Raw genomic sequence first — 25950 nt, 5'->3', positions numbered from 1 at the left:
CAAATTTCAAAATTTTGCTGATTCAACTTTTTTCTAAAACAAAATTATACTTTAAAAGCTATTTAAGATTTTTTCCTGACTGAAATTTCAAGCTTGTTTTAAATAATTATGAAAAGTATATAAATGTGAATTTGGTAATATAGAAACCTTTTGTGTAAGGATTTTTCATACTATGAAGTAAAATTGCAAGGGAGGTAAAACATTTGAGGAGTGTGTAATACTGTTTTTTAATTCAGTGCATTTTATCTTTACAGCTGCAATTTTTGTGACTTGAATAGGAAAAAAAATATACGAGTTTGGAGACTTCAAATAAGATTGATGCTCAGAGTAACAAAGTGAGCCACCAGTACCAAACCCAATGCTTACTCATAACTTCTCTTCCAAAATGTGTAGCACAGCTGTGAAAGTGAACATTAGGAATGTGTACTACCTTAGCTGTTATCCCTACTCTCAAAATTGTAGTGTATTTGGGTTATCTGTGTGTTGTACGATGTAAACAATGAATGGGTGTTTCCGAGGCCTTTAGTGCTTTCCTGGGCCTCACCCATGGGTGGGTGGTGCAGCTGTTGTGTGGTGAGCCATTTGGAAAGACGTGTCTGTGTTTTTGAAGGTTTCAATGTATATATAACTTTTGGACAAGCCTAAACTCTCCCCGTAAATTCTCTTTTCTTCTGTATCTCTGTTACAAACATAGTGTGATACTATCAAATAGTAAGGAAAACACTTAAATATACACAACTTTTTTCAGTGTGGAGTACATTTTTCCAATCACAGGAACTTCAACTGTTGTGAGAAATGTTTATTTTTGTGGCACTGTATATGTTAAGAAATTTTATTTTGAAAAAATATAAAGGTTAATGTCCATAATAAATATTTCTCCTTGAAGCTACCTTATCAAGAATGAAAAAAAATAATAATATGGAAAGAATTCCATATTTAATCACTGCTATATTAAAATATATATTTTAATTATATTTGACAAGTTTTGCATCTAAATTGACCTATTTCTTCATTCTTGATTAAATGCACTGAAAAATAAAGGGTTCATTTCTATCATGTCCGTGCAAATGCAATTACAAATGTGCTATTCAAGTGATATTATGAAGGCACCCCAAGATATATCTGTAATTTAAAGATTACTGCAAATATTTTTATTTTATTGTGGATTTTACGTACACCTTGTTAAGTTAGTATTTCTTTGTGTGTTCTGTAGACTAGTGTTCTTCCATCCCTCAGCCGAACTCAAAAGTAGGTTTTGTTGTACCATTGTGATTAGAATTTAAACTGATTCAGACAATTGTATCCTTTACTGTACATACTGTATTCTTTAATTTTTAATTTGTTGTCATACTGTCTGTGCTGATGGCTTGGCTTAAGATTTTGATGCATAAATGAGGTCACTGTTGATCAGTGTTGCTCGTGGCTTGGCAGCTCTTCGTTAAAAGCATATTGGGTTGGAAAGGTGTTTGCCTATTTTTCAAATTATTTAATAGATGTATGGTACCATTTAAAAGTGGTTGTATCTGAATTTACTGTGGGGATAACATACACTGTAATGGGGGAAAAATTACCTAAAATCAATTTCAAAATGGCTTTCTTTGTATTTCAGTTTAAAAACCCAGTGCATGTACGCCCTCTGAGATGCAATAAACACCTTGAACAAAGAAAATGCAAACATAATCTTTCTCTCTGTTTTTTTTTTTAGAGGAAAAAGTCTGTTTCCAATGACACACATGACACACAAAAAATATTGAAAATTTTAAAACATTCAGGGTGAAAAATGCTGTCCATCCCAACATAGTTTTGATAATTTTGCAACAAATCAACAACAAGGAAAAAGAGAACAATTTTAACCAATAATCATTAAACTTGGGACTCTGGCTGCTACCAAATAAATTGAAATTCCATATTCAAAAAAAAAAAGTATGAACTTTCTTTTAGAATATGCAGTTGAATTCTTATAATAGTTTTACGAGAATTCTCCATAAAAGTTGTAGAATAACATGACTTTAGATTATAATTTACTCGCACACTTGCATACAGGTCACTCAGGCACAAAATATAGATTAGCCTGTTTTAATAAAACTGGATGACCTTATGCTTACAACTAAGTTGTTACAACATCCCAAAAAGTAGTCCAGTCTCAAATAGAAATATTAATCAAATAGAATACAGTTATTTCTAAAACTATCTTGCTCTTAGTTACCTAGTTTTGTATCCTGAGAACTGACTTTCAAAAAATAGTACGTGATTACATAATATAGTTTTTATAGATTACATTTGATCATATAATACTTTGTGCGTATACTGTAATAATAATAAAAAAGTTAAATTGTAAATAATTTTAAGTTTGATATTGACATTTTCAAAAAGCTTTTCTATTTATTGAATGGCCTATGGTAGCATAAATTCTTAACAGGCAAAGCTACAAGAGCATTATTTTTAAATCAAACATTGGGCCCTTGCTTGGGGTGAAAGTCTTGGTATCCCTGTAGGGGAATCGTCTTATAGATAAGATGTTGGATGAGGTCCTCTGGGTACTCAGGAAATTAATCTCTCTGGGTAACTTGCAACTCAGGTCCAATTTATCTGTGATGTTCCCCTACATAGAGACTGTGCCTTTCTAGCCTCACCTCTGCCTCAGCTCCACCTTCTGCACGCACGTACACACATGTACAAGCATACCATTCTGTGTGTGTGACCATGCCACTACTTTTGCAAGGAGACAACAAGCACTTTGCTGGCCCACATGGGAATTGTACCTGAAACTACCTCCTAACTCCACCAGTCCAGTTAAATCCCACTTGTCCATCATCACTTCCCACCCTATTCTTCTCAGAGCACAATTTTCAAAAGCCTTTATGGCACTTAACATATTGCATTATAATCAGCTATGAAGGTGTTATCGTCTCTTGCCAATTGTGAGCCTCAGAGCAGGAAACATCTCCTCCTGTTCATATTCTCAGCAGCTAGTACCTTAGCAGGTGACAGGTAAGTAGGTGTCTGAAGGATGAACACAGTACATTAGTTCTTAGAAGTTTCTTCACTTACCTGGATATTGCTGGCCTATTATCATATTTCTGATTATTGTAGAATAATTCTTATATAGTTTTTTTTATTGTCACATGTTATTAGAGTTTGAATGGCCCACTGTCAGCTCATTGTAAAATACTGACACCAATTAAAAGCCCATCTTAAGTTGAAGATTTTAATCACTTTATGGTGTATTGATATGGTGTATTGATTACAAGTGGTTCTCTCAGTATTAAAGTGTCTACTTTATTTTCTATTTTGTGTGTTATTTGTTGTACTTAAAAAAAATAAAGACCAAAGACTTTTTGGGAGGAGTCATGGGGTTCAGAAGAGGAGGAAAAGAGCAAATATGAAGAAAGAAATAAGAACTTGACTCACAGAAGATAAATAGTGCAAAGCCCTTTCTGCCTCTTAAATAGACACCTTTAACAATATATCTGCAAATTTATGTTGGTGGAAAAAGGCCATGATCTTGCAACAGTGATTACAGTGTTTCTTGTGTGGAAGTAGTTGTTGAAAATCAAAATGAGTGGTATTTTAGTTGAAAAGTCACACTGGTCTATATTTTTGAGGCAACAGTTTCTGTGGCGATTTGTTGTTCATTCTTTTAGGCAGTGAGGAAATATCAGTTCCCTGTAGACTTGTCGACAGGTTTCACTACTAGGTATATTATTTGGATCTCCGTGAGTGGAAAAGTGTGAGGGAACAATGTCTTGTGATTTCATGATATGGTAATTAACCTTAGCTAAACTCTCAGAGCTGTAGTGCTAAATCGTCTAAGTTCATTTCCACTTTTGACATGCATGTTCAAAAAGTTTCGAAAGATGAAGATTTTCAATAATCAAATCTATAATAGTATTCAATGACTGATTTACAGAACAAAGGTTTTCAAATTCTTTGGTCTCGGGACTAAAACTTAAAATGTATTGAGTACCTCCAAAAGCTTTGTTTATATGGGTTCTATCAATATTTATTGTTAGAAATTAAAAATATTTGTTTAATTCATTTAAAATGTTAAAACCTCATATAGGAACAAATAAAACATCTTTATGAAAAATTACAATTTCCAAAAAAAAAATAATTTAGAAGAGTTTTGCCATCTTTGCAGATCTCTTTGACATTAGACTCAACATTAAGACAGCCACATTCTTACATCTGCTTCTGCATTCAATCTGTTGCAATAGCCAATGTCATGCCGTCACTGGAAAATTCCACTTTGAGCACTCTCGTAAAAAAATGAGTGTCTTAGTAATATGAAAATAGTTGTTACCTCACAATATTGTTGTATAAATAATTTTGACCTCACACGCCCCTTGAAAGGGTCTCTGGGATCCTCAGGAGTCCACAGACCACACTTTGAGAATTGCTTCTTTAGATCTAAAAAACAAAATTGTTCTCATGTTCTTTGAAAGTGAAAAACTTTATTGATTAATAGATTGCATTGTTCTGTGTGTGTGTGTGTGTGTGTGTGTGTGTGTGTGTGTGTGTGAATGTAATGACCCCACCACCACCACTATTTTTTGTTGAATATCTTTCCAAATGCCAATCTCTGCCACCCCACATTACGTTTTAAGTGATGCCAAGGCTGTGCAGGACTATGAGCCTGCATCCTACTGCATGAAAGGGAACCCCTGCCCAACTATCCACTGCTAACTTAGGCCAGTTCTTAATCTCTCTGAACTTTTGTTTTCTTGTCTGTGGAATGGAGAAAATTTCTACCTGTGTACTTACTGTTTAATGAGACCATGCATGTAAAACCCTTGACACAAAGTAGTGCTTGATAAATATTGCTTGTTACTTTAAAAAAATTATTATGGTTATCTTTGCTATAGATTATGTCATTTACCTGCAATTGTAAAGATATTACAGGATGGAAAGACAAGTATAAAAATAGTCAATAATAATAATATTGAGAAATATTCCTTAAGTACTAAATGTGTTTAAAATTCTGTTAAATGTAAGTGCCTGTTACACATGTAAATACAACTCACGATCCAACATAAAGCTGGAGAATTAGTGTATCCTTAGCTAGGAAAGGGTGTCTGGACCAGGTACAAACCATATCCACCACAGAGTTAAACTCAATTTCCTAGAGATTCCTTCTTAGATACAGTTTCCATATCTAATGATACTTTTTAAGAATATAAATGAAAGTTGCTGATGTGATTGATGCTTTCGGCCAATAGTAAAAAAAAGGTAAAGTTCCTCTACTTGGAAATCAAGAAGTTTAACAAATGTACTTTGATAATAGCTTTAAAAAAAAGAAACTAGAGAAAAAATTGTCTAGCGAAGATGGTGGCCGGAATAGGTAAATGCTGTGCTCGCCTTCTCTCATGACTACATCAAAATTATAACTGAACTACAGGCAGCTATATCATTGGGAGTCACCCGAAGTCTAGCTGAACAGAAGCCCTACAACTGGTGACATACAAAAAAGGCCATTTGAGACTAAATGTGTTTAAAAAAAGAAAAAAAGCTATAAGTTTTTCCTAGTGATGATTTTACCAAGATGGAAGTTAAAAATATTCAGAATGGATATAGTGTGTGCAGAACTGCAGTAGGGAGATAATTTTGAACGAAAGCCTGTGGCTACAAGAGACTATAGCCTGGAACAGAACCAGGCCTGCAGACAGCAGACCTACAAAGGGGCAGAACTGAGCAGGGTCCTCTTTCAACCAGAGGAGTGGGAGACAGTCATCTCTTAGTAATCATGTTCTCTGCTGCTAACCCACCCAACCTTTAATACTAGATTCATTTCCAGATACCCAAACGTCCTGTGGTTTATCTCAGAGTAGGAACATTTTGGGGTGAGTCAACTACTTTTATAAAACCTAAACAGAAAATTAAATCATACAGCCCGAAAAGCCTTATACACATGTCCCAAGAAAATTGGCAGTTATATTTTTAAATCATTTATGATTTGGGATCAAGTGGAATTAGGTGCTCTCTTGAAAACAGAAAATGGAGTTGTAACCATGTACATAATACATCGGATGTAAATTTGGGCCAGATTTTTAGAAAGCCTCTCTCTTCTCTCAGGAAAAAAAAAAAAATGACTTCAAAGCTAAATTAAAAGGAGCACTGAGTTTAGAACAGATTGACAAAATATAGTTGCTATTTGATTGGGTTCATAACAAAATATATGACTTACTGGTTCGTTATGTGTTAACTAATGGATTTTAATTCACTATAAAAATCACACAATGCCTGTTTAACTTTCTTGTCATTGCTTTCTTTATGTGTGAGTGTTATCAACCTTACTGATGAACACTCCACAAAAATGTTAAACATACATGTCTAAGAGTGAAGTCATCTTTCCTCAAGCCTGGTTTTTCTTTCTTAGTTGGTGGTTTCACTATATACCTAGTCTTCCAAGCCAGAAGTTTAGGTAACATGTCACCCTCAACTCTTCTCTCCTACACATACCAAACATTCATTCTGCTCTCAGAATGTCTCTCCTACCATTCCCACGACCGCTTCCTTCGTACAGCAGCTCTTTACTGGGCTCTTTGTCTCTAGTCCCCATACAAACCTGCCCCAATCCAGCCTAAATGGTGCTGCCAGCTTTCCTTCTCAAATTTCCCATCTGATCACAGTTCCCTGACTTAAAAAACCTGCATCGATTCTTGGTCATCTATAAGTTAAAGTCCAAGCTCTCTAGCATGGCATTGAAGACCGAAAGTCTATTCATGCCAGAAGTCTAATTCAGGAGCCTCATTCCTTGCCATCCCCCACCACTAGGAGGAGCCATCCTTGTATAGCAGCAATCCCCAAATAGTTGCAGCATCCTAAACACTGTAGTGTCACACTTTCAGACCTTTGCACAAGCTGTTTCTCCTTCCAGGGATGCCCTCCACTTCCCCGAGCTCTCCCATAGGCTGGCAAACTCCAACTCATCCTTCAAAACTGAACCCAAGTGTCATTTCCTTTAGGAAACCTTTTATTCATCATATTTGCCCACCCTGTTAAAATTCATTCTTCTCAAATGTGTTCCTTTAGCACCTTATACTTAATTCACCTTTTTCACACTGTTTCTTTAAAAATAGAGCTGACTTCCTTACTATATTATGAATTCTTTGAGAAAGGGTAAAATCTAGGACTTACTCTCTATACTGTGTGCCTAAGATTGAACACAATAAAAGTTTGTTGAACTATAGTGAATTGATCTAACCTATATTATAAAGCAGATTAGGAATGAAAAATATATATAGTACAGCAATACTCCCTTATCTAAAGTTTTGCTTTCCAGGGTTTCTGTTATGGTCAACAACGGTCTCAAATATTCAATGGAAATTTCCAGAAATAAACAATTCATAAGTTTTAAATTGTGTGATGCTCCGAGTAAATGATAAAATCTCACTCCCATCTCATTCTGTCTGTCCCAGGACATGAGTCAATCATCCATTTGTCTCTCATGCCCACACTGTGCACACTACCTGCCTGTTAGTCACTTAGTAGTTGTCTCAATTGTCAGACCAACTGTTGCAGTTTCACAGTGCTTGTGTTCAAGTAACCCTTATTTTACTTAATGCTACATTCACATAACTTTTATTATGGTATATTGTTAAAATTGTTATATTTTATTATTAGTTGTTCATCTCTTACCGTGCCAAACTTATAAATTAAATTTTATCAGAGGTATGTATGTATAGGAAAAACCATAGCATATATAGGGTTTAGAACTATATAGGGTTTTAGGCATCTACTAGGGGGCCTGGAATATATGTCCCTCAGATGAGGGGGGACAACAGTACCTAATTTCAAGGAAATAAGACAAATTGAATTTTTCCGCTGATTATAAAATGATCATGTTGGTACAGTTTTGTAAATTTGACTTATTTTTTACCATCATTAACTATATGACAATGTTATTGCTAAAATATATTTCCATTTTATAAATACTGAAAAGAATACCATCTAAGTATTTGATAGTTTTGCCACCACTTTCATTCCCAATGGGTGTTTACAGGAAAAAAATATAAAGGCAGGTAAAACTGAAAGAACATTTAACTGGAAAGGAAAAAAAAATATTGTGTACAGAGAGAGCTGTGGGAGGTGGAGGAACAATAAGTTTAGGAAAGGTAGGTTATGTTCATCCAAACCTGGATGATCATCACAGTTACTTGGAGAGCTTTATCAAACATGGATTTCTGTGCCTCACTCTTAGGGATTCCAGGGAAGATCTTGGTGAGGCCCTGGAAACAAGCTTTCTAAAATAATCCTGTAGGTCATTCCAATGGGCAGCCAAACTTGGAAACCGCTAGGCGAAGGGAAACCACTGATATATCATAAATTTGGTGGATTCACAGTGTGTAGCTCTATTCAAAAGTTACAGATGATACTAGCAAAAGAGAAAATTTGCAAATACTTCAAAATGGTAAAGCCACAAAGAGTATTTTGTTTAATCTAGCCTAAAAATTGACACATTTAGTTACTAGTTATAAAAAGGTAGTCCGTGCAGCATTATGATACACTAATTTTCACAAAAACCCAAGCTTTAATTTGGGAGTATGTGCAGGAGAGACATGCTGTTATATGTCGGTCAATGACTGCCCAGGATATCCATTTATGGAGCCACATCAGTCATGTACCAGTCTACACGAAGTGGCACAGCTGCCCATTTGGTGAACACAATAGTGTCGCTTACAAAGACCACAAAGAAAGCCTTTTAAAGTAAATGTCCCAAGTGCAGTGGCAGAACATTATATTTGGTTTTCTTAAAAATAACACACTTTTATTTTTAGGCAATTGCTTGATAAAGTGGTACTTTTGTTTGGCAATAGAATCTTAGCACCAAGGCCATTCTGATTTTTAAAACAAAAATAAGCCACTGTGGTAGCTATGGCAAAGAAAAATTTTGGAAAGTTTAACAAGTTGTTTCTCCTAAGTTGTTAGCTGCAAATTTTTCTAACGACTGATCCATTTAAAGTAGTTTTGAGAGGAAAAAAAATTTATTCATCCTCCCAGATCTCTCCACTGTATGCTAGTACACTCTTTTCTCCTATGCCCTGAGATTTATATTGTTTGCGATATGGTATCTGGGTCAGTAGCACTAGTTTAAATTCTAAGTAAAACAAAAATTGCAAATTCACACAACTCCTGTCAATCAATGGGAGTGGAAGCAGGGAGGGTCCACAGAACAGAAAGGGGCTTCTCTTTATCCAACAGAAGCCTCAGTACTCCAAGGATTGTTCTTGTGAAGTCCTTGGATTGTTTATCTAGCTGTGAAGAGATAAAGTTCTTAATGGGCAGTTCTTAGAAAAACATTGTGTTGTTAGCTAAACCCCAGTAAGCTGGAAGTTTAGGGGTAACATAATGGTGGGGAGGAGAGGATGACTAGTTTCAGAGAACAAGAGCTGCATCGTCCCAGTCCACCCTACGCATCCACCAGTTCACTCACTCACATTCACACTAGTTGTGAGATAAATAATTGCTCATCTCTGCTCTTCGGATACTCCAGTCTTTCTTTCAATTATATTAGGTTATTTCTACACTCTTATAATACTAATTGCAGGCATCGGCATATTATATTTGGTGAATGTGCTTTATACAGGGCAGCCTATTATGGTTAGGTAAAGAAAGGTATTTTATTCCACATCCTTAATTTTTTCCATCACACCAGAGTTGCTGTATCTAGGGCTAAGTGTATGCGTAAATTGGGTGCAACCGTATGATGAATTCTAAACTTTCAGTCACACACATTCACCTTCAAAATACACAAATATTCCAAACAGTTAAGGATTTTGAGGGGTTTAATAAAAATTTGGTAAAAATTTTTTCTTGATTTTTGAGATTAGAATTTCTTTTGAATATAAAAACAAGTCAGTTCTGGAGACCACTGATGTTTCTCTTTCATTTTTTAAAAATCGTTTTCATTGTTTCTCTCCTTTTAAATAGGACTTTTTAAAAAAATACGTTAAGCTTTTTTGATGAAAATTTTTTCTATAATGTAATGCCTTCCAAAACTCATACTGAATATAACTAAATTTTATATTGATTATGCAGTCATTGTTATAACATATAATGGTAAACCTTCACATAGCTACTTATACCCAAAATCAATAGCTCTAAACTATAATTTTGTAATTTTTATACCTTTTTCAGTCCTTTAGTATTTTGTCTGCATCCTTCTCAGGCTTTCACTTCTTGGGACTATCACAGACTTGCCTTGGCAGCTGCCTTCCACTTTTAGCTTGGGAAATCAGATTATCAAACTTGTTCAGATTATTTCTAGAGTAAAAGTAATTTTATGTCATCCTTTTTAGTTACTAGATAATAATATTTTTGGTTTAATATTTTCTTATGTTTTGGATACTTTAAATGACCAACAAAGGAAATTCTTGATAAGTGAGATATTAATTTATATTACAAATTACTGATTAAATTGCATGTGAAATATAGAGAAGAGTAAGGAAATGAGTGGTAGTTAGGCTGAGCAAAAGCCTAGAGGAACTTTTCAAAATCATCTGTGTTAAGTTGTATGAACAGATTTCAAAGTATTTCCCTTATCTATACCACAGGTGTGAAAGCCTCCAGACGCACTTTTCAGGATGTGAATACATACACAGAGGTTTTCGATAACATAAATGCAAGTTTGAATATTAGTAAAATATTTACAAATATAGTCAGCAATGTAATCATATAGCCTCATTTTGGCAAAACCTCACAGGAAGGCAAAAGTAGATCAATATGTTCACATTGATTGCATCGTGAATTAAAGTAGATATTCGAAGTAGCCTACTTGTCCCCAGTGTTTAAAAAAAGTGTACAGCATTTAAAACATTATTGGAAATTTTAGAATATGACTAAAGTGAAAAGATTTTGGAGGCAAGTTAGAGACAGAGATTATCTTATCAAATGTTTACGTGACAGATGGAGAGGGTGAGGAGTAACTGCAGGGGCCCAGGACCTGTCAGTTTGAAGACACTCTTATCAAAAACTCACATGAGTCAGTATAGAACATGGCAAATATATGACTCCTTAAGTGCCATGCTACAATATTCTGGTATTTCATTATTTAAATATGTAGTTACATCTTTAATACAATATACAATTAAAGTAACACCTCTGGCATTTGGAGCCTTATCATGTAGTACAGAGTAAATAATGTCCTGAAAGGGTAAGCCTCTAGGAACACTTGAGGATGTTTTTAGGCACATTGATCACCACCTCTGTGCCAGCTACAAGCACTTGAGATGATGATGATGAAAGGATGAAAGCGGGGAGAAGATTGGTTGGCTTGATCTGCCAGTCATACCTTTTACCTACTCTCTCTGGTGACAAGGGTGTTTGTGAGTTCCCTGGGCCTGGCTCAAGGTGCAACTTGTGAGTTTACAATAGACACCTGTTATGGACTGAATGTTTGTGCCTACCCTCCCCCCCCAAATTCTGAATTTACTCAAATCCCAGGAATTATTTTCTAAGAATCTAAGATGAAGATATTGTGTTTTTGCAATAAGTGCAAAATTCACCTTGAAACATCTTTAGTTGCAGTGATTATATAAATAATTCTCAAAAAAGATCTGAATAAAACTTTTGAGTCATAGCCCTATTCCACTAGTACTAATAATAAAATACTATCAGTGAAATGTGTTTAGAATTAAATAGAATCACTTTTAAATAAATGATAGATAATTTAATAGTTGCTGAAACCCTCTATATAAAACATATTTACAGATACAATGAGTTATAATTGATTTATTTTTAATTTTTTATTGAATGATTTATAACTGATTCACATTACAAAAGAATATTCACTTGTACTGAATATCACCTATTTTGAACACCATTTATAAAATCATTTTATCTTAATCTGATCAAATATTCCTTTGCATACTGGTGAAGGCTATAACTCTCCATTCTTAAAAAAAAATAATAATAACAAGTAAAGTAGATTTGAACTCTGGCAGAATCAGTGACTTGGGTGTATTATGAGAAGAGAATGTGTGCCTAGAAACCGCCAGGAAGAACAGACCAGAAATTAGGCCTGAAGTTTCTGAATTTTATGGTTGACTCAACTACAAATCATTAAAACCCTTTATACATAAGGGCCTGAACTAACATCCTTTTAGAGCCATTCACCAAATACCTGTTCATTCAGGAAATAAGTAGGGGGTGCCCCCAGGGCAGCCACTGGATTCTCTCCATCTGCTTAGGCTGCCATCATGGCTAGAGTGAGTGTACAGCCTTGGTCCCTAATGAAAACAATCAGAACTTTCTTTTAAAAATTATATTCAGAATTATATCCATTTTTAGGAAAGAACATATCTAAAATTACTAATCAGGGAATTCATCAAAATAATATGCCTCTGGCCCTATTAAGAAAGCCAAACTTTATCAAGGAGAAAAAAAGGCTCTTAAAAAAGACTAGAATTCCTTGTCCTAAAAAGTTAACATCTCATACATAGGATAATGTGTAGCATAAGACGATGTGCCTTTCAATGCATGATCATTTATAATTTTTGAACTGTCTTCCCTATGTATCCATGAAAAATCCATATTTTGAATATAGTTAAAAACTTCAGTTCTTAAAATGTCTCAACTTCCCTATTTTTAAACTAGATTTATTCCATAGAACAAAGTATTTCTTTCATTTTCACATAAAACACACTACAGCTGATACTTTTTAAAGCAGTAAAATAGTTAATAGGTTTGTTTATAAATTTTGCCATTCCTTGTAATACTTTAAAAAAAATTTTTTTTTTTTTAAGTTTCTGAGACCCAACAGAAAACACAATGTAAACACTGAGGGCATGAAAGAATGAGTCCTTCTCAGAATAGAGCCCTAATGGTGTTCTAAATTTTTGTCTCTGCTTTGATTCTAATTATGTAATTGTCTACCTCTGTATATGCAATTTCACATTTGATATGCAACCGGCATGCTATTAGATTCTTCTTAGAGTAGGACCCTGAGAATAAGCCCATCGAGAAATCACACATTACTTATAGTACCAGCTTGAAGTTTTAAAGAGTATCTAATTTTTAAGGCAGAAACAAAAATTTTCCCACAAATGAAACTTACCACCATGTGGAGAATATAAACTTAGCATTGAATTGCCCATCTAGTTTCAATAACTTTATCTAAACTTTTTTAAACGTATGAAAATCTTCTAATTTTGAAAAAACTAAATTTATAAAAATGTTGAAATGCTATTGGTAGGGTTCAAGTCCAGGCACCTGTGAAGTGATCTCGCTACAATAATCAGAACTGGTTTCCTCTGCGATTTAGATCATGCACGGCCTGGTTTCGGGGTTTCTGTTATCCAGAAGTACAGAGGGCGTTATCTCCGTGAATCCAGAGGCAAATCTGGGCGTACTTGAGGGGGGTGATGCGGACAGCCACATTGTAGTCCTTCTGAACACCGTGGACATCCACCCACTGGTGGCCTGAATAGACAGCAATGATTTTGCGCTTCCAATTCTTTTTGTCTGGCTCTTTCAGACGCAGATAAATCCCGGAGCCAGTGGAGCCTGACTCAGCATCGCAGTATTGATAGAGGAGATCATTGGATTCGTCAGACACGCTACAAAACCGGTAGACCAGCTGATCTGCCCTATCACGATCAAATCCTGAAAAGTGGATCATTCCACCTGGCAGCTTCTTGATGGTTGGACTGATGCCTAGTTCCATGTATTTCTTTTTGTGAGCACGCTTCAGCTCCAGGAGAGCATAGTCATAGTCCAGGGCAGCGTCCCCAGTCCCTCCTGTAGCCCAGCCTTTGGGAATGTGGGTATTCTTGACCCGGGTCCACTGGAAAGAGGGCCTCCCCTCAGCTACTCTCTGACCCCTCGCAGATTCCTTTCTTTTTCTTCCAGCCTTGGCTCTTGCCTTCAGATTCTCTTTACCATCCTCAGTCTGGTCACCACCATTTGCTTCTCTCCTGCTCTTCTTAGAACCCCTACGTTTCTTGCCACCTCCTTTATTCCTCATCTTCAACAACCCTACTCGAAGCTTTTTACTCCCTTTGATATAGTCCTTTCCATCATGAACACAGTGGGCAGCAGTTAGGACGTGGTTGGGTGAAACGAGAACACCGCTGCAGCCTGTGGAAAGCTTCACGGCTGTACTGAAAGGGAAATTGGTTAAGAATCTTTTGTCCAAGATGCTGAACCTACTGTCTGTGCCATATACCTGTCTCTTTCTCCTAACAGATGCTCCTTTTGTGGTGATATTTGGTGTTGGCTGAAGGATCAAACCTTGAACTTTCACTCTGGTCAAGGTTCGGGTGCCATTCTCAAAGACAGTCTCATATGAAAGAGAATCTTCCAGTTCAGAAAGGCTGGGAGCTGGGAGTTCCTTCTGGCATTCGATGCCACACACTCTCTTTAATGTCATCTTAGCATCTGCCTCAAATGTGGGGCTGGCGAGATGGAAAGTCCTTTCACTGATGACCTGGGGTATTTTCCTCAAGTGCCACATAAAATCCTGTTCCATCTCTGATCCATCAATGATGGTCCATCCAAGCGTGAAAAACATCAACCAAAATAGCATATTTTCCATTTTGTCCTTAAACATAGGAAAAAAGAGAGAGAGAAAGAGAGAGAGAGAGAGAAGCTTTACAATGTTTTCTCTTTAAATAATACTTCTCCATTTCATTTTAGGCCTAGAGTCCTAAATATACCTCTGCCACTACTAGGAACTCTTATTTTCACTGCACTTAGTTAGGTTTCATTGAGAGTAAACACCCTGCTAAGTAGGCTCATACAGATTTCCAAAATCAGTAAACTATTTTTCACTGAACCTTCCCTCCACCAGCCCTAACCCACGTCCCCCAATCTCCACTTGCCATCTCCACCTCTTCCTCCCCAGAGAGCCGAATGCATGGGAGAGAAAGACGGGATAGCTCACTGGGGTCCTTTGTTGCCTAAGCCATACTCTTTTCCTTCCTAGGTCTCATACAACCTTATTTCTGGATGATTTAGATATAAAGATAGCGGCAGATGTCCTGCACTTTCCCGGCACTTTACTCCTTAAAAGCAGGAATCATAAATTTCTCCTTTCTAGAGTGCAAATAAATGCCTAGCACAGAGCTCAAAAAAGTTCACTAGAATACAGAGAATTTCCCTGAACCATGGTTTGTGGACCAAGCTGATTGATGGTACAATTGAAATCGCTGGATAATATTCTAAAGGAAGTAGAGGTTTTTAAAATAAATAGATGAATTCATCTGCTATTGACCTGCTTTGATTTTTACAACCAGAACCCCTTATCATAAAAAGAAAATATGCACAGGCCATTTTATGCTAAAGTAAGAAAAATGTACCCCGCACTTTTTTTTTTTAAAGAGTGGAACTACCATCTAAACAAAGCAACAAACAAAAATTCTTCACAGTGAGATTTTACTGTATGTTAAAATTAGTTGTAAGAAATTATGGAGCATGGGCTATGATTCTGAATTAGCCACATGGGAAAACATGATCATGATTAAATATACTCTCTCTCATTATCTGTCTTACCATCTAAGAGTAGTGCTTTTAAGTATTTCTAAAGTTGTCAGTACTTGATAAATCATTTAATACCTCTTCTATTATTAACATCTTCTTGCATGCTTTTCCTGCTTCTCTAGGCTCACTGTTTGTAAATCTATTTAGTGGAATTGATGTTTCTCAGTTGTGAGGGTGGGAGTAGAGGTAGCACTCTTTGGAACAGCAATTTTGAAATCATTAAGCTATGCTCCAAGTTATTTTAAACTAATAACTAACACATCTAGGCTTAGCAAATGATTTGTACTTTGTATAAAGTAGAGGCAAATTCAAGATTAGATTATCCCTACAATATTTTCGCTCTCAATGCTTTCCGATAATTTTTTTTTTTTTGGCTTGGAAAACAAAGCTAATGAAGAATGTTAGGACTTGTCCTCAACCCAGAGTACACCCACAGAATCCTGGGCATTGGCATGAACAACAGAAGTTGTTTCTGATGCAGAGTCGAATATAGGCATTTCTTGATACAACTAGTTCGTTTTGCCATATATGAGCACGGAATTCTATTGACAAACTAATTCTATTCTTTCGATATAACAAAGACATCATCATTAACCTCTTGATTGTTTAAACATATTCACCAAAACATGACATAATTAATTTGAATCACCATACATTGGAATCTATTAAACAAATTTACAGTAATTTTTCTTGTCATTAGCAAGATTATATAAAAGTTTTGTAATTTCCATTTTTTTATATGCACACATTTGAATGTTGAGTAATGGTAATGCTGGTTAATATTAGACAGTACTTTTTATTAAGCAGCTTGTAACTTGTTTTATTTTGGAGACAGGGCATTCTTCCACAGAGAGTGATGGATATTGTATGAAAATTCAAAAAAGAATATACTTTGGAAAAAAATCCCCACTTATGTCACAGTATTTTCTAACCATTACCATTGAAAAGTTGACTTTATACAAAGCAGAAATTATATTGTTAATGCTTTTGTTGAACCACTTAGCATTTTCTTTTGTTATCTTCTATGCAATTTTTACAATAAATATCTCATCAATTGTATTTAATTGGATTGGAGTGGAAAAAAAAAGGTAACTGAGTAATTCTACAGAGATCTTGAAATCCTATGTTTAACTAGTTTCCAAAAAAAAAAAAAATACATCTCTGCCTAAAAAAAAAAAAAAAAAGAGCTAAAATCAGTTATATGCTTCCTGTTGGCTTATCAACGGACCAAAATCGATGACTTAAAAGAGTCATATGTTTTATCTACTTGATTCTTAGCAAAATTTCAATCAAATAAATTTTTTGGTCTAGGAAAAAAATTTTTTTGAATCAATTTTTCATTCAACCTGTTATGATAACAGCTATATATTGTGTACCTAATGTGTGATTACATCAAAGGCTAAAAGTCAAATATCCTCATTGAAAAACATAAAATTACTTTGTATATAAATGCTTGATACTAATGATCTGTGAAGTAATAAACATGTGAAAGTCATTCCTAGGCAAAATAGAGCATATCTAAATCATGGTAATGTGATATTATTTCCCCCAGTTAGATTTGTTTTGTTTTGTTTTGTTTTTTCAGTACTTAGACTTGCAACTTTAGTCTTTCAACTTTTTAGTTAGCAGGGGATTAATAAGGCAGAATGCAAATATAAATAACTGACAAAATGATCTTTTACTATACAAATCATTGAACCAAAAATACTTTTTACCAAATAAAACATGCACCTTGTGCCATAATTCTGTAGGTAGACTTGAGAAAGCCCATGTAATGGTTAGTTTTATGGGTCAACTTGAATAGGCCACAGGGTGCCCAGATATTTGGTCAAACATTACCCTGATGCAGGGTGTTTATAGATGAGATTAACATTTGAATTGGTAGACTAAGTAAAGCAAGTTTCCTCTCTAATGTGGGTGGGCCTCATCCAATCAGTTGAAGACCTGAATAACACAAAGAGGCTAACCCTCCTGTGAGTAACAGTAACTCCTGCCTGACTGCTTTGAGCTGGAACAATGGTTTTTGCCTGCATTTGGACTCAAAATCAAACACAAACAACTCCAAAGACTGTTATTAGTTTGTTAATATAATTCTGTACTTATACATGGCAAAATATGAACTCTGTCATATCAAAGGATATCCACTTGTAGTCCCCAGACCATAACTGTCAGCATCACTTAGGAACCTGTTTAAAATGCTAATTTCAAGGCCCACACTTTCCCAGTGAAACCCTCTGGGGGTAGAGGAGGGGTTTCTCAGCTGTGGATGTTTTAACCAGCCCCCAGGCAATTCTGATACTCATTACAATTTGAGAACTGTGGCAATAGCCAAAGCCCTGGTGTAGCAGCAGCTTAGGCCACATCCCAGAAGGCAGTCTTTCCAGGGATCACTGTTTAACTGGGTTTCAAATGATATCTGCTTCATGTGTATGTACAAAACATATTTATTCTGAACTTGGCTCTTTTGCTTTGTTAGCAGCTGCTAATATTGAATGGTTCCGTCATGTAATGAAGAAAAATAAGAGTCAGTCAGTAGATTTCAATGTAGTATATCTAGTGTTTGATGCCACAAATCGTGCAATGGCATCAGTTCGCCAACCTTGTCTGGTCCCCTTTGAGGGAGCTCTGTTGCAGTGCCCCACAAGAATAAAACCGTGCCCACATCTATCCTTGGGCATGGGAAGGGCAGAGCCTTGTAATATGTCCTCTGAATCACAGTAATAAGAGGACATGGATTTAGTTAGCCTGTCTAATTTGGCCTGTAATTTAACTTTGGACAAAAATTTAAGGACACTTTCTCTTGGAAAATCTAAGTTTGTCTGTGGTAAAATGTCAATGTAATGCAAATGACAGTTCTTACTAATGGAGCAATCCATAGTTCTGTGGAGACAGCTACATATGCACATCATCCATAAAGCACTAAGTCATTGATCTAAAGAGTCAAAATCCCAATTGGTTGGGTAGCTGTAATATTTTGATGTCCCTTGTCTTTCCTCATCCTTCTCCTTTTTCCTATCTTTCATTATAATTGTGACTCTCACTGTCACTTTCCAAATGGCTTGGATTTGAGGCTTTAAATTCTAATTTTGGTTAACGAATGTGAGGTTGCAGTCATGGCTCTCCACCATGAGTCAGTGTACACACAGCTGATTATGGGTTGGACCATGGAAACAAATGGAGTGGAAGGGAATTAGGAAGAAAGAATATCAGGATATGCAAATTAATTTTTACTGATAGAGCAAATATTATTCTGAATTCATACCTAGTCTATATTAATAGAGATGACCATATATAACTACAAAAGATGACTATTTTTTGCTGCTTATGCTTTCTCAGAAATGTGATTGCTGACAGTATAGAATATTTAAATATCTCTACCAACGTAGTGGTTACAAGTGCAGACCAAGAAGCGAGAAGATTTGGGCTAAGTCTCATCTTTACCACTTATTAGGCATATGAATTGGGGCAATTCATTAAGTTCACCTATGTTTCAGTTTCTTCATGTGCAAACTGGGGATAATAGTGATCTCTATCTCATAACATAATTGTGGGGATTAAATTAGATTATATGTGCAAAGAATCACCACTGAGCCCAAAGCATGTCAAGTGTCAGTAACAGATTCTTTTATCATTATTGTTCTACCTTAATGGGTAAATTAATATCACTTTAGAATAACTTATTACATAAGCCAAAGTTACAGTACTTTGTTTCCTAAAAAGTCCATTTTACGGTCAAATATTTTCATTTCAACATAGTTTCCAACATACTCTCAAACTTCATTTCTTTTGTTTGTTTTGTTCAAGGACAGCCTCATTTTAGAGCCTCCCTAAATGAATTTTTTTCTAATTATTCCTTCCTATGAATATCTGTGGCTTTGTAATATATTTTTTTCATTACTAGTAAACTTTAGTGTGATTAAATATTACCTAGCCACAGAACACTTGAATTGCATTTCCTATGTCTTATTTATAGCCTGGATCTATGTCAGGAATTCTGGAACTGAATCAGGCCCTCGGCTTAAAAAGAAACAAGTCCAAAATAATTATTCTAAGGGAGTGACTTACAGTAAAAGAAAAAACTAACTTTTTGAGAGTCTACCTAGAGTGTATAGAATATTAATATGGTATGATATAATTATATTCATAGTTTAGCTTAGGTAGGGCTTACTATATGAAACATTTCAAATGAATTGTTTTTCTTGTATATGAAAAATGAGACTCCTGACTTACCATTAAGGACCTACACTGAATTGCTTTTCCTTACCAGGAGATAGACTCACTTACTCAGGCCTTTCTTTTCACCTGTTTCTTGCAATGTATAGTGAGGTAGTTGCCCAAATTCATGTGTATAGTATGCTGCCATGGAACCTAATTTTGCATTAATCTGTCAAACATTTTCAGGAGCAGGGGCTGGTGTAGATCAGGGACTGCTCAGTCAGATCGATGACCTTATAGGGCCAACTTCTACCTTAATGTATATGTTAGGATACACCAATGGTTACATGATCACTTTTTACAACTTGCCTGTTCCTTTTATAGCCATCCACGATCCCAACTCCCTGCCCTCCAACATCAGTGGCTACATTTAAACACGTACATAAACATGAAAACATGCACCAGCCATCTTCTCCCCCATTTTCATCCTCTACCTGTTGACACACAACAGGTAGACATTGTGGCCTGGTCCAGATATTCTAAATAAGTACAGAGAGTAGCACTGGTTTAGACAGAAGGCCACAGCAGGAGAGGGGGAACATTTGTAAGGAGAATAAACAGGTGTAAAGCAAGCACTAAATGGATTAGTTTTTGGAGAACACGTGTAGAAACTTTAATAGTCACTTTCACAAATCGGGGGCAGATGTAGAGAAGAATAGGTGTTTTATGAAGTTCAGTTTCCAACCCACTTAAGGCCTTTACCATTTGAATGCTAATCACTAACTAGAGCACTGAATGGTGGCAACATTTAAATTAAAAAGTGTATGAAACTACAGTCATGAGAAAACAATGGTGTTCTTGAGTTTAGGGAATATGGAGAGTAAGAACTGGGGTATTTCGATAATTATGGGCATTGACGTGAAAACAGTTTCAGTACACTTGTTACTTCTTAGCTGTGTGACTTTGTGAAGGTCATTTAACTTTTCCAAAGATTATTTTCCACATTTGTTAAATAGGGATAATATTTTAAAGTATTTTTGTGAGGAACTAATATGAACTGTGTGTGTGTGTGTGTGTGTGTGTGTGTGAGCACAGTGCCCAGAGCACAATAAACATTCAACAAAGGCAGCAGTTATTATTAATATCAAACAATGGGAGTCCAAACATAGGTAGATACTGATAAGAGATTTCACACATCTCTAACTACTGTGTCCCTCATTATTTATGCCAAATAATGGCTCCCAAAGACAGCCATATTCTAATCCCAAAAATTTGGGAATATTTTCCTTCATGGTAAAAGAAGTTGCAAATGTGACTAAGAATTCTGAAATGAGATTAGCTTGGATTATCCAGGTGAGCCCAATATAAGCACAGGGATCCTTATAAGAAAGAGGCAGAAGGGCCTAGAGCGAAAAGGAGCTGTAAAGATGGAGGCAGAGGTCGCGGTGATACAGGGTCACAAGCCAAGGAAGGCAAGGTGGCCTCTAGAACCTGAATAAAGGGAACAGATTCTCTCCTTGGACTTCCAGAAGGAATGCAACTCTGTTGACCCACTTTAGGCTTCTGGCCTCCAGAACTATAAGTTACTAAGTTTTCAGTAATTTGTTACAGCAGCAATAGGAAATTAATAAACTTTAAAAGGTAAGAATCTAGTTTTTTAAATTGTCTGTTCTGAAAGTTTCAAAAGAAATAAGTTTAGGAAAGGATACTAAGTGGGAAGGAATGTTTCGTTCAGAGACTTAAACATAAATGAAAATTTTCATTTTAAGGAAAAGTATACAGATGTGCAATTTTAGAACTAAAATCAGAAAATCACAATAAAATTTTATGGTGGCATGGTGCAGTATTATGAGAAGGAAATGAGAATTGGAACAGGGTAGATAAATTTGTTTATTCCCCAAATGGATACTGAGGGCTACACATCATTTCAAAGCCTCTTTCCTTGTTTAAGGATCTCTGTAATGGTTCTTCATAGCTACTGTGTTGCATTAGAACATTTCTACGATCAATTTCAACTTTAAAGTCCTAGATTTAAACCACAAATGAGAAAAGACTTATTCCTCAACGATACTGAAGAAGCCTCAATTCCTAGCCTTCCACAGTTGAAACTTGCCCGATATCCACACTTTTACCACTAGGTGGCAAAGTTAGCCTGGTAATGGCAAATCTAAGATCTGCATTTAAATTGTTTACATTCACTGAGCTGTGATATAGAATTTATTTTAAAAGCATGTGGGATTCAATAGGGGGAAAAGACTAACTGGCTAATATACAAAATGATTGTCACATATGGAATTTATCACATTTTGAAACCAACCTACAGGCCACAGAACCCATCCTGATGAACTGAGAACTGATAATGCTGTCTACAGCCAGACAATTTTCTGGCAAATGTTTTTCTAAAAACCATTGTAGTGCCAGCACACTTCCACTATGACCTACAGCACTGCTAAATAGTCCCCCAAATGTGCTGCAATTCATTTCAACACAAAGGAAAGTCTTCAACCTGCCAAATATCTCACATATGTTTATCAAATACTTTATAATCCATTCCTAAAGAATATGCTCTTGCTGATTCTAAGCTGAAAATAAATGGCAAGAAAGTTCATTGACAATGTGCCAATTTCTATTCAAAATATTATAGTGCTATTTTCAAGGTTAGTTTCAGGAATGGAGACAAAGTAACGTCTGCTTTCAGAATTTGGCAGTACTTGAGGGAAAGGAAGATGGTAAAATTACACAGTTGATTATTTTACAGTAACTCACATCTTCTGTTTCTCATCACAATAAAAAATACCCTCCCTTTGTTTTTTAGCTATTTTTCCAAGACATGTATATGGATATGCTGTGTGTAAACCAGATTTGGGGTGAATAGAAGTAAGGAAGTCAGTCCCAAGAGACCCCCTCTGCTGGCAGCTCATGCACTGACATAGGAAGTGCACAACATATGGCTCCAACTTATTTTTGCATCTTGCAAGTTGACCTCTGAAAGCAAAGAATGTCTGTAAATGTATTAGGTATGCTACTTTTCAGGCTTTAATGCATCTTGTGAGCACAATGCTTTTCATTAATCATACATCAGTTTAATCTACTTGAAGCTTTTGGAAAATTTTTAGTTAAGCAAAGTTATAAAATAATAGCTTTTGTACCACTAACTTGACTTTGCTGTTTCCTAACCTCTCATCGCAGATTTCTCATCGGCTTCAGTCTCCAAAATTCTGAGTCTGAATTTGCTGTTAAAATGCAATATACTGGCCTGGAGTGTTGGGCAGAGAAAAATAAATAATTTATTCAATAGGGAAAATTAACTCAAATTACCAATTATTTATTTTAACATGTAATGAGTACATACTATGTGTCAAGTACATAGGCTAAACAATCTCACATTTAAAACATGCAAAAGATTCTGAAAAGCACATAGGTTTCTGAGATGTCTGGAAGAAAAATTTGGACAGTTCAATTTCTTTTCACACGAAAGGAGCGCCTCTAATATTTCCTTTAAAAAAATAAAATTCCACATGATGCTTGGCCACTACTTTCAAGCCTAGATGTCTTATTTGGCTGAGATTTTAACATTCTTTCTTCAAATTATAAACCAGATTCTAAGCATTATTCTCCAAGCAGCAAAATATGACTTTTATAAACCTCCGTAGAGAAAAATGTACTTGGGATAAAATGAGAATTTCAGAAATGAGTAGGATTAATAAAAAGGGAGAAAAAAACCCCACCTATATAGGATATGCGGCCTCTTTTCAAATCAATGACAGTACTAAAAGGTCAGGAATCAGGCAAAAATGTTTCCACAACTTTCAAAAACTTTTTATTCTAGAAAATGTCCAAACTACACAAAAGTAAAATGAAAAGCATTTTGAAAAATAGAGAACAAAAGTATATTTCCATGAGCCCATCACCCAGCTTCAACAATTATCAATATTTTGCCAATCTTGCTTCATCTATCTCCCCCATTTGTTTGGTTTTTTGGTTTGTTTGTTTGGTTGGTTGGTTTTGGCTGGAGAATTTTAAAGCAAGTACAAGACTTTTCCATTTCATTTCACCATCTCATTTTTAAAACGTTTTCCATTGCTCTTTTTGCAGACCTGTGCAGCAAAGTTGATGAGAGAGACAGAGAGACAGAGACAGAGACAGAATGAGAGAGAAGAGAGATTGATTGATTCTAGATTTCATGGTAACCCTGCCAAAGAGGCTTTCAACAAGAGTAGACTTTCCAGGAATGCGTTTTACACCTTTTTCAATGCCATCTGTTAATAATCATAAAAATAAAGAGGGTCCCCTCTGGTACTCCTTCAGTAGAAAGAATTCCATTTATATTCCAATGCAAACATTCTTACTGTTAATATTAAACCGTGCAGAGGCCGGCACACGGAATTGCCTATTGGAAGAGGCTCATTTTTTTGAGGACTTAAAGTGCTAAGTTTGATCGCTAGCTTTAGACCCTTTCAAAGAAGCTCTCCGCGGATGGTTTCTGCCTTTCTCAAGGAAACTTCCAAGTTTTAGGGTCTCGCCCTGTTGGGGAGGCAGGTGGGGGTGCTCCATCCTTACCTGCGAAGCTTAGTAGCCGGGGCGCTGCCCAGTTCGAATCAAAGAGCCCCCAGGCAGTCACCAACGCTGGCGAGGGAGGGAGGGCGGGGGCGTGTTGCCACGAACCTAGCAGGTTGCCAGAGCCGGAGGCCGCCCCGCCAGCGCCCGCCACCGCCCGGCGGGTACCACCGGGAGCTCGCTGCAGAGACTGCGGAGGAGGCGAGAGCCGAGCTGCGCACGGAGGCGGGGAGATGGGAGGGGAAAGGGGGCGATGACGCCAGGCGAACACGGAGGGAGGCGAAGGGGAAGGAGGTGGGCCAGAGGAGAGGAGGGAGGGAGGATGAAGGAGCCGAGATGCGGGGCCGAATGGGGGACTTTACGTGGAGGTGTGGGGCACCCTGGGCAACCTCTCACTCCAGCATCTTTATCCCCAGAGTGAATTAAGCGTTAGGAAAAAATCTTGAGTGGATTCACAGGATCGTATGCATCCCTTAAATTCCTCAAGGAGATAGTCTAAAGTGTGTGTAGGGGTGTGGGACGGACAAGAGTTCTTTGTGTCTCATTCCCTGGGCTCCCTGTTCAGACCCCAGCTATCTAGAGGAACTAGGGGCCCTAACCCTATCGCAGTCACTATCAGGAACCTTGCTTCCCTGGGCGCACACCCACTGGGCAAATCTGACTTGTGCTAGCTCCTCGTGCTAAGTCCCCTGTAGCTCAAAGTTCCCGCAGGCGCCCACACGGCACCGCAGTACCAGTGACTGGGGGCTGGGAGATTAAGTCACCCTGTGAGCATCCTGTGCCGCCTCCAGGGGGAGCTCATCAGTTTGCATCTGTCAGGAAGGTAGTGAGTTGTTTTTTACTTTTAGCGAATATTCTTTAAGATCCTTGCCCTCCTCCGTCCACCTGAATACTAGCGTCATCCCTTCTCACTCTCCTTTATTCTCCTACTCAGGAGAACTAAGTGCTCCTTTGGAATGGGGACAGCATGTGGAAGGGAACTTCACTGATTCAACATCTATTAAGCTTCTTTCTACCAGGTGGCAAATCCGGGTCAAGATGTACAGATATAATGAATACAAAAACTCGGTTCTGTCCCTCAAGGCGGGGAGAACAAATAAGTGCACAAGTATTTATAACACAAGATCTTAGCGCGTCCCATAACACTTGGCTCATTAGTGGGTTATTGCCTTTCTCAAGTTCCTATGTATTTTTTTTTTTACAGCATGAGATCAGAACACATACATAATTTTGTTTTCTTAAAAATTAAAAATCTATTAAGCTTAAAATCTATTAATAATTTTTATCTTGTATAATCTAATTAGTTCTGAAGCTCTCCATCACACCAATTAGAACATAAGCTTCATACGGCATCTTTGAATCACCACCTTCTACCACAGGGCCTGACATATAGTGAATGCTAATTATGTGTGGAAATAAAAAAGTTTTCCAGTGAAATGAAGTGTGGGGCAGTCATACAGAAAGCCCAGAATCCAGAGTGTGAAGTCCTATCTAACACTAAATAGCTGTGCTCCTGTGCCTCAATATCTTCACCTTTAGATTAAGAAGCTTGAGGTGGAGGAATTCTATAGTCTATACTTCTCAAACATTTTTGAGATTCTAGCACCACATAAATCCAGAAGGATTTAATGTGGATCCAGGTCTGATTCCTTTCAGTCAGTCATCACCTCTCACAGACATCACATAAAGCTGACTTCAAGTGCTCTCTGGCCCCCTTCCTGAGGCTTTTAGTCCAAGCTCTCTTTTTTCTCAGCCTTACTG

General features: G+C 36.7%; 2 protein-coding genes across 12 annotated transcripts in view; one reads left to right on the top strand and one right to left on the bottom strand.

Annotated features, from left to right (window-relative positions):
* SNAP91 (synaptosome associated protein 91) overlaps nt 1-1680 on the top strand; it is a 125253-nt gene extending 123573 nt beyond the window's left edge. For 5 of the 11 annotated variants that reach the window (XM_036219813.1, XM_036219802.1, XM_036219785.1 and 2 more), the window contains one exon: nt 255-1680. The gene's annotated coding sequence lies outside the window, so the exon portion shown is untranslated. The remainder of the gene's footprint in view (nt 1-254) is intronic. The other 6 variants (XM_036219796.1, XM_036219791.1, XM_016118615.2 and 3 more) reach the window with 3 other exon arrangements.
* Nucleotides 1681-11719: 10039 nt separating this feature from the next.
* Nucleotides 11720-24359, bottom strand: PRSS35 (serine protease 35). Its single transcript, XM_016118650.2, has 2 exons — nt 24193-24359; nt 11720-14539 (listed from the first exon to the last, which is right to left on the bottom strand). Exon 2 carries the CDS (start codon nt 14531-14533, stop codon nt 13292-13294), a length of 1242 nt encoding a protein of 413 aa, XP_015974136.1. The 5' UTR covers nt 14534-14539; nt 24193-24359; the 3' UTR covers nt 11720-13291.
* Nucleotides 24360-25950: the final 1591 nt, after the last annotated feature.

This window comes from Rousettus aegyptiacus, unplaced genomic scaffold, assembly GCF_014176215.1.
Source record: "Rousettus aegyptiacus isolate mRouAeg1 unplaced genomic scaffold, mRouAeg1.p scaffold_m13_p_1, whole genome shotgun sequence".
Taxonomy (NCBI): domain Eukaryota; kingdom Metazoa; phylum Chordata; class Mammalia; order Chiroptera; family Pteropodidae; genus Rousettus; species Rousettus aegyptiacus.
Note: the sequence above shows the minus strand (reverse complement) of the source record. Positions and strands in the feature narration are given on the sequence as shown.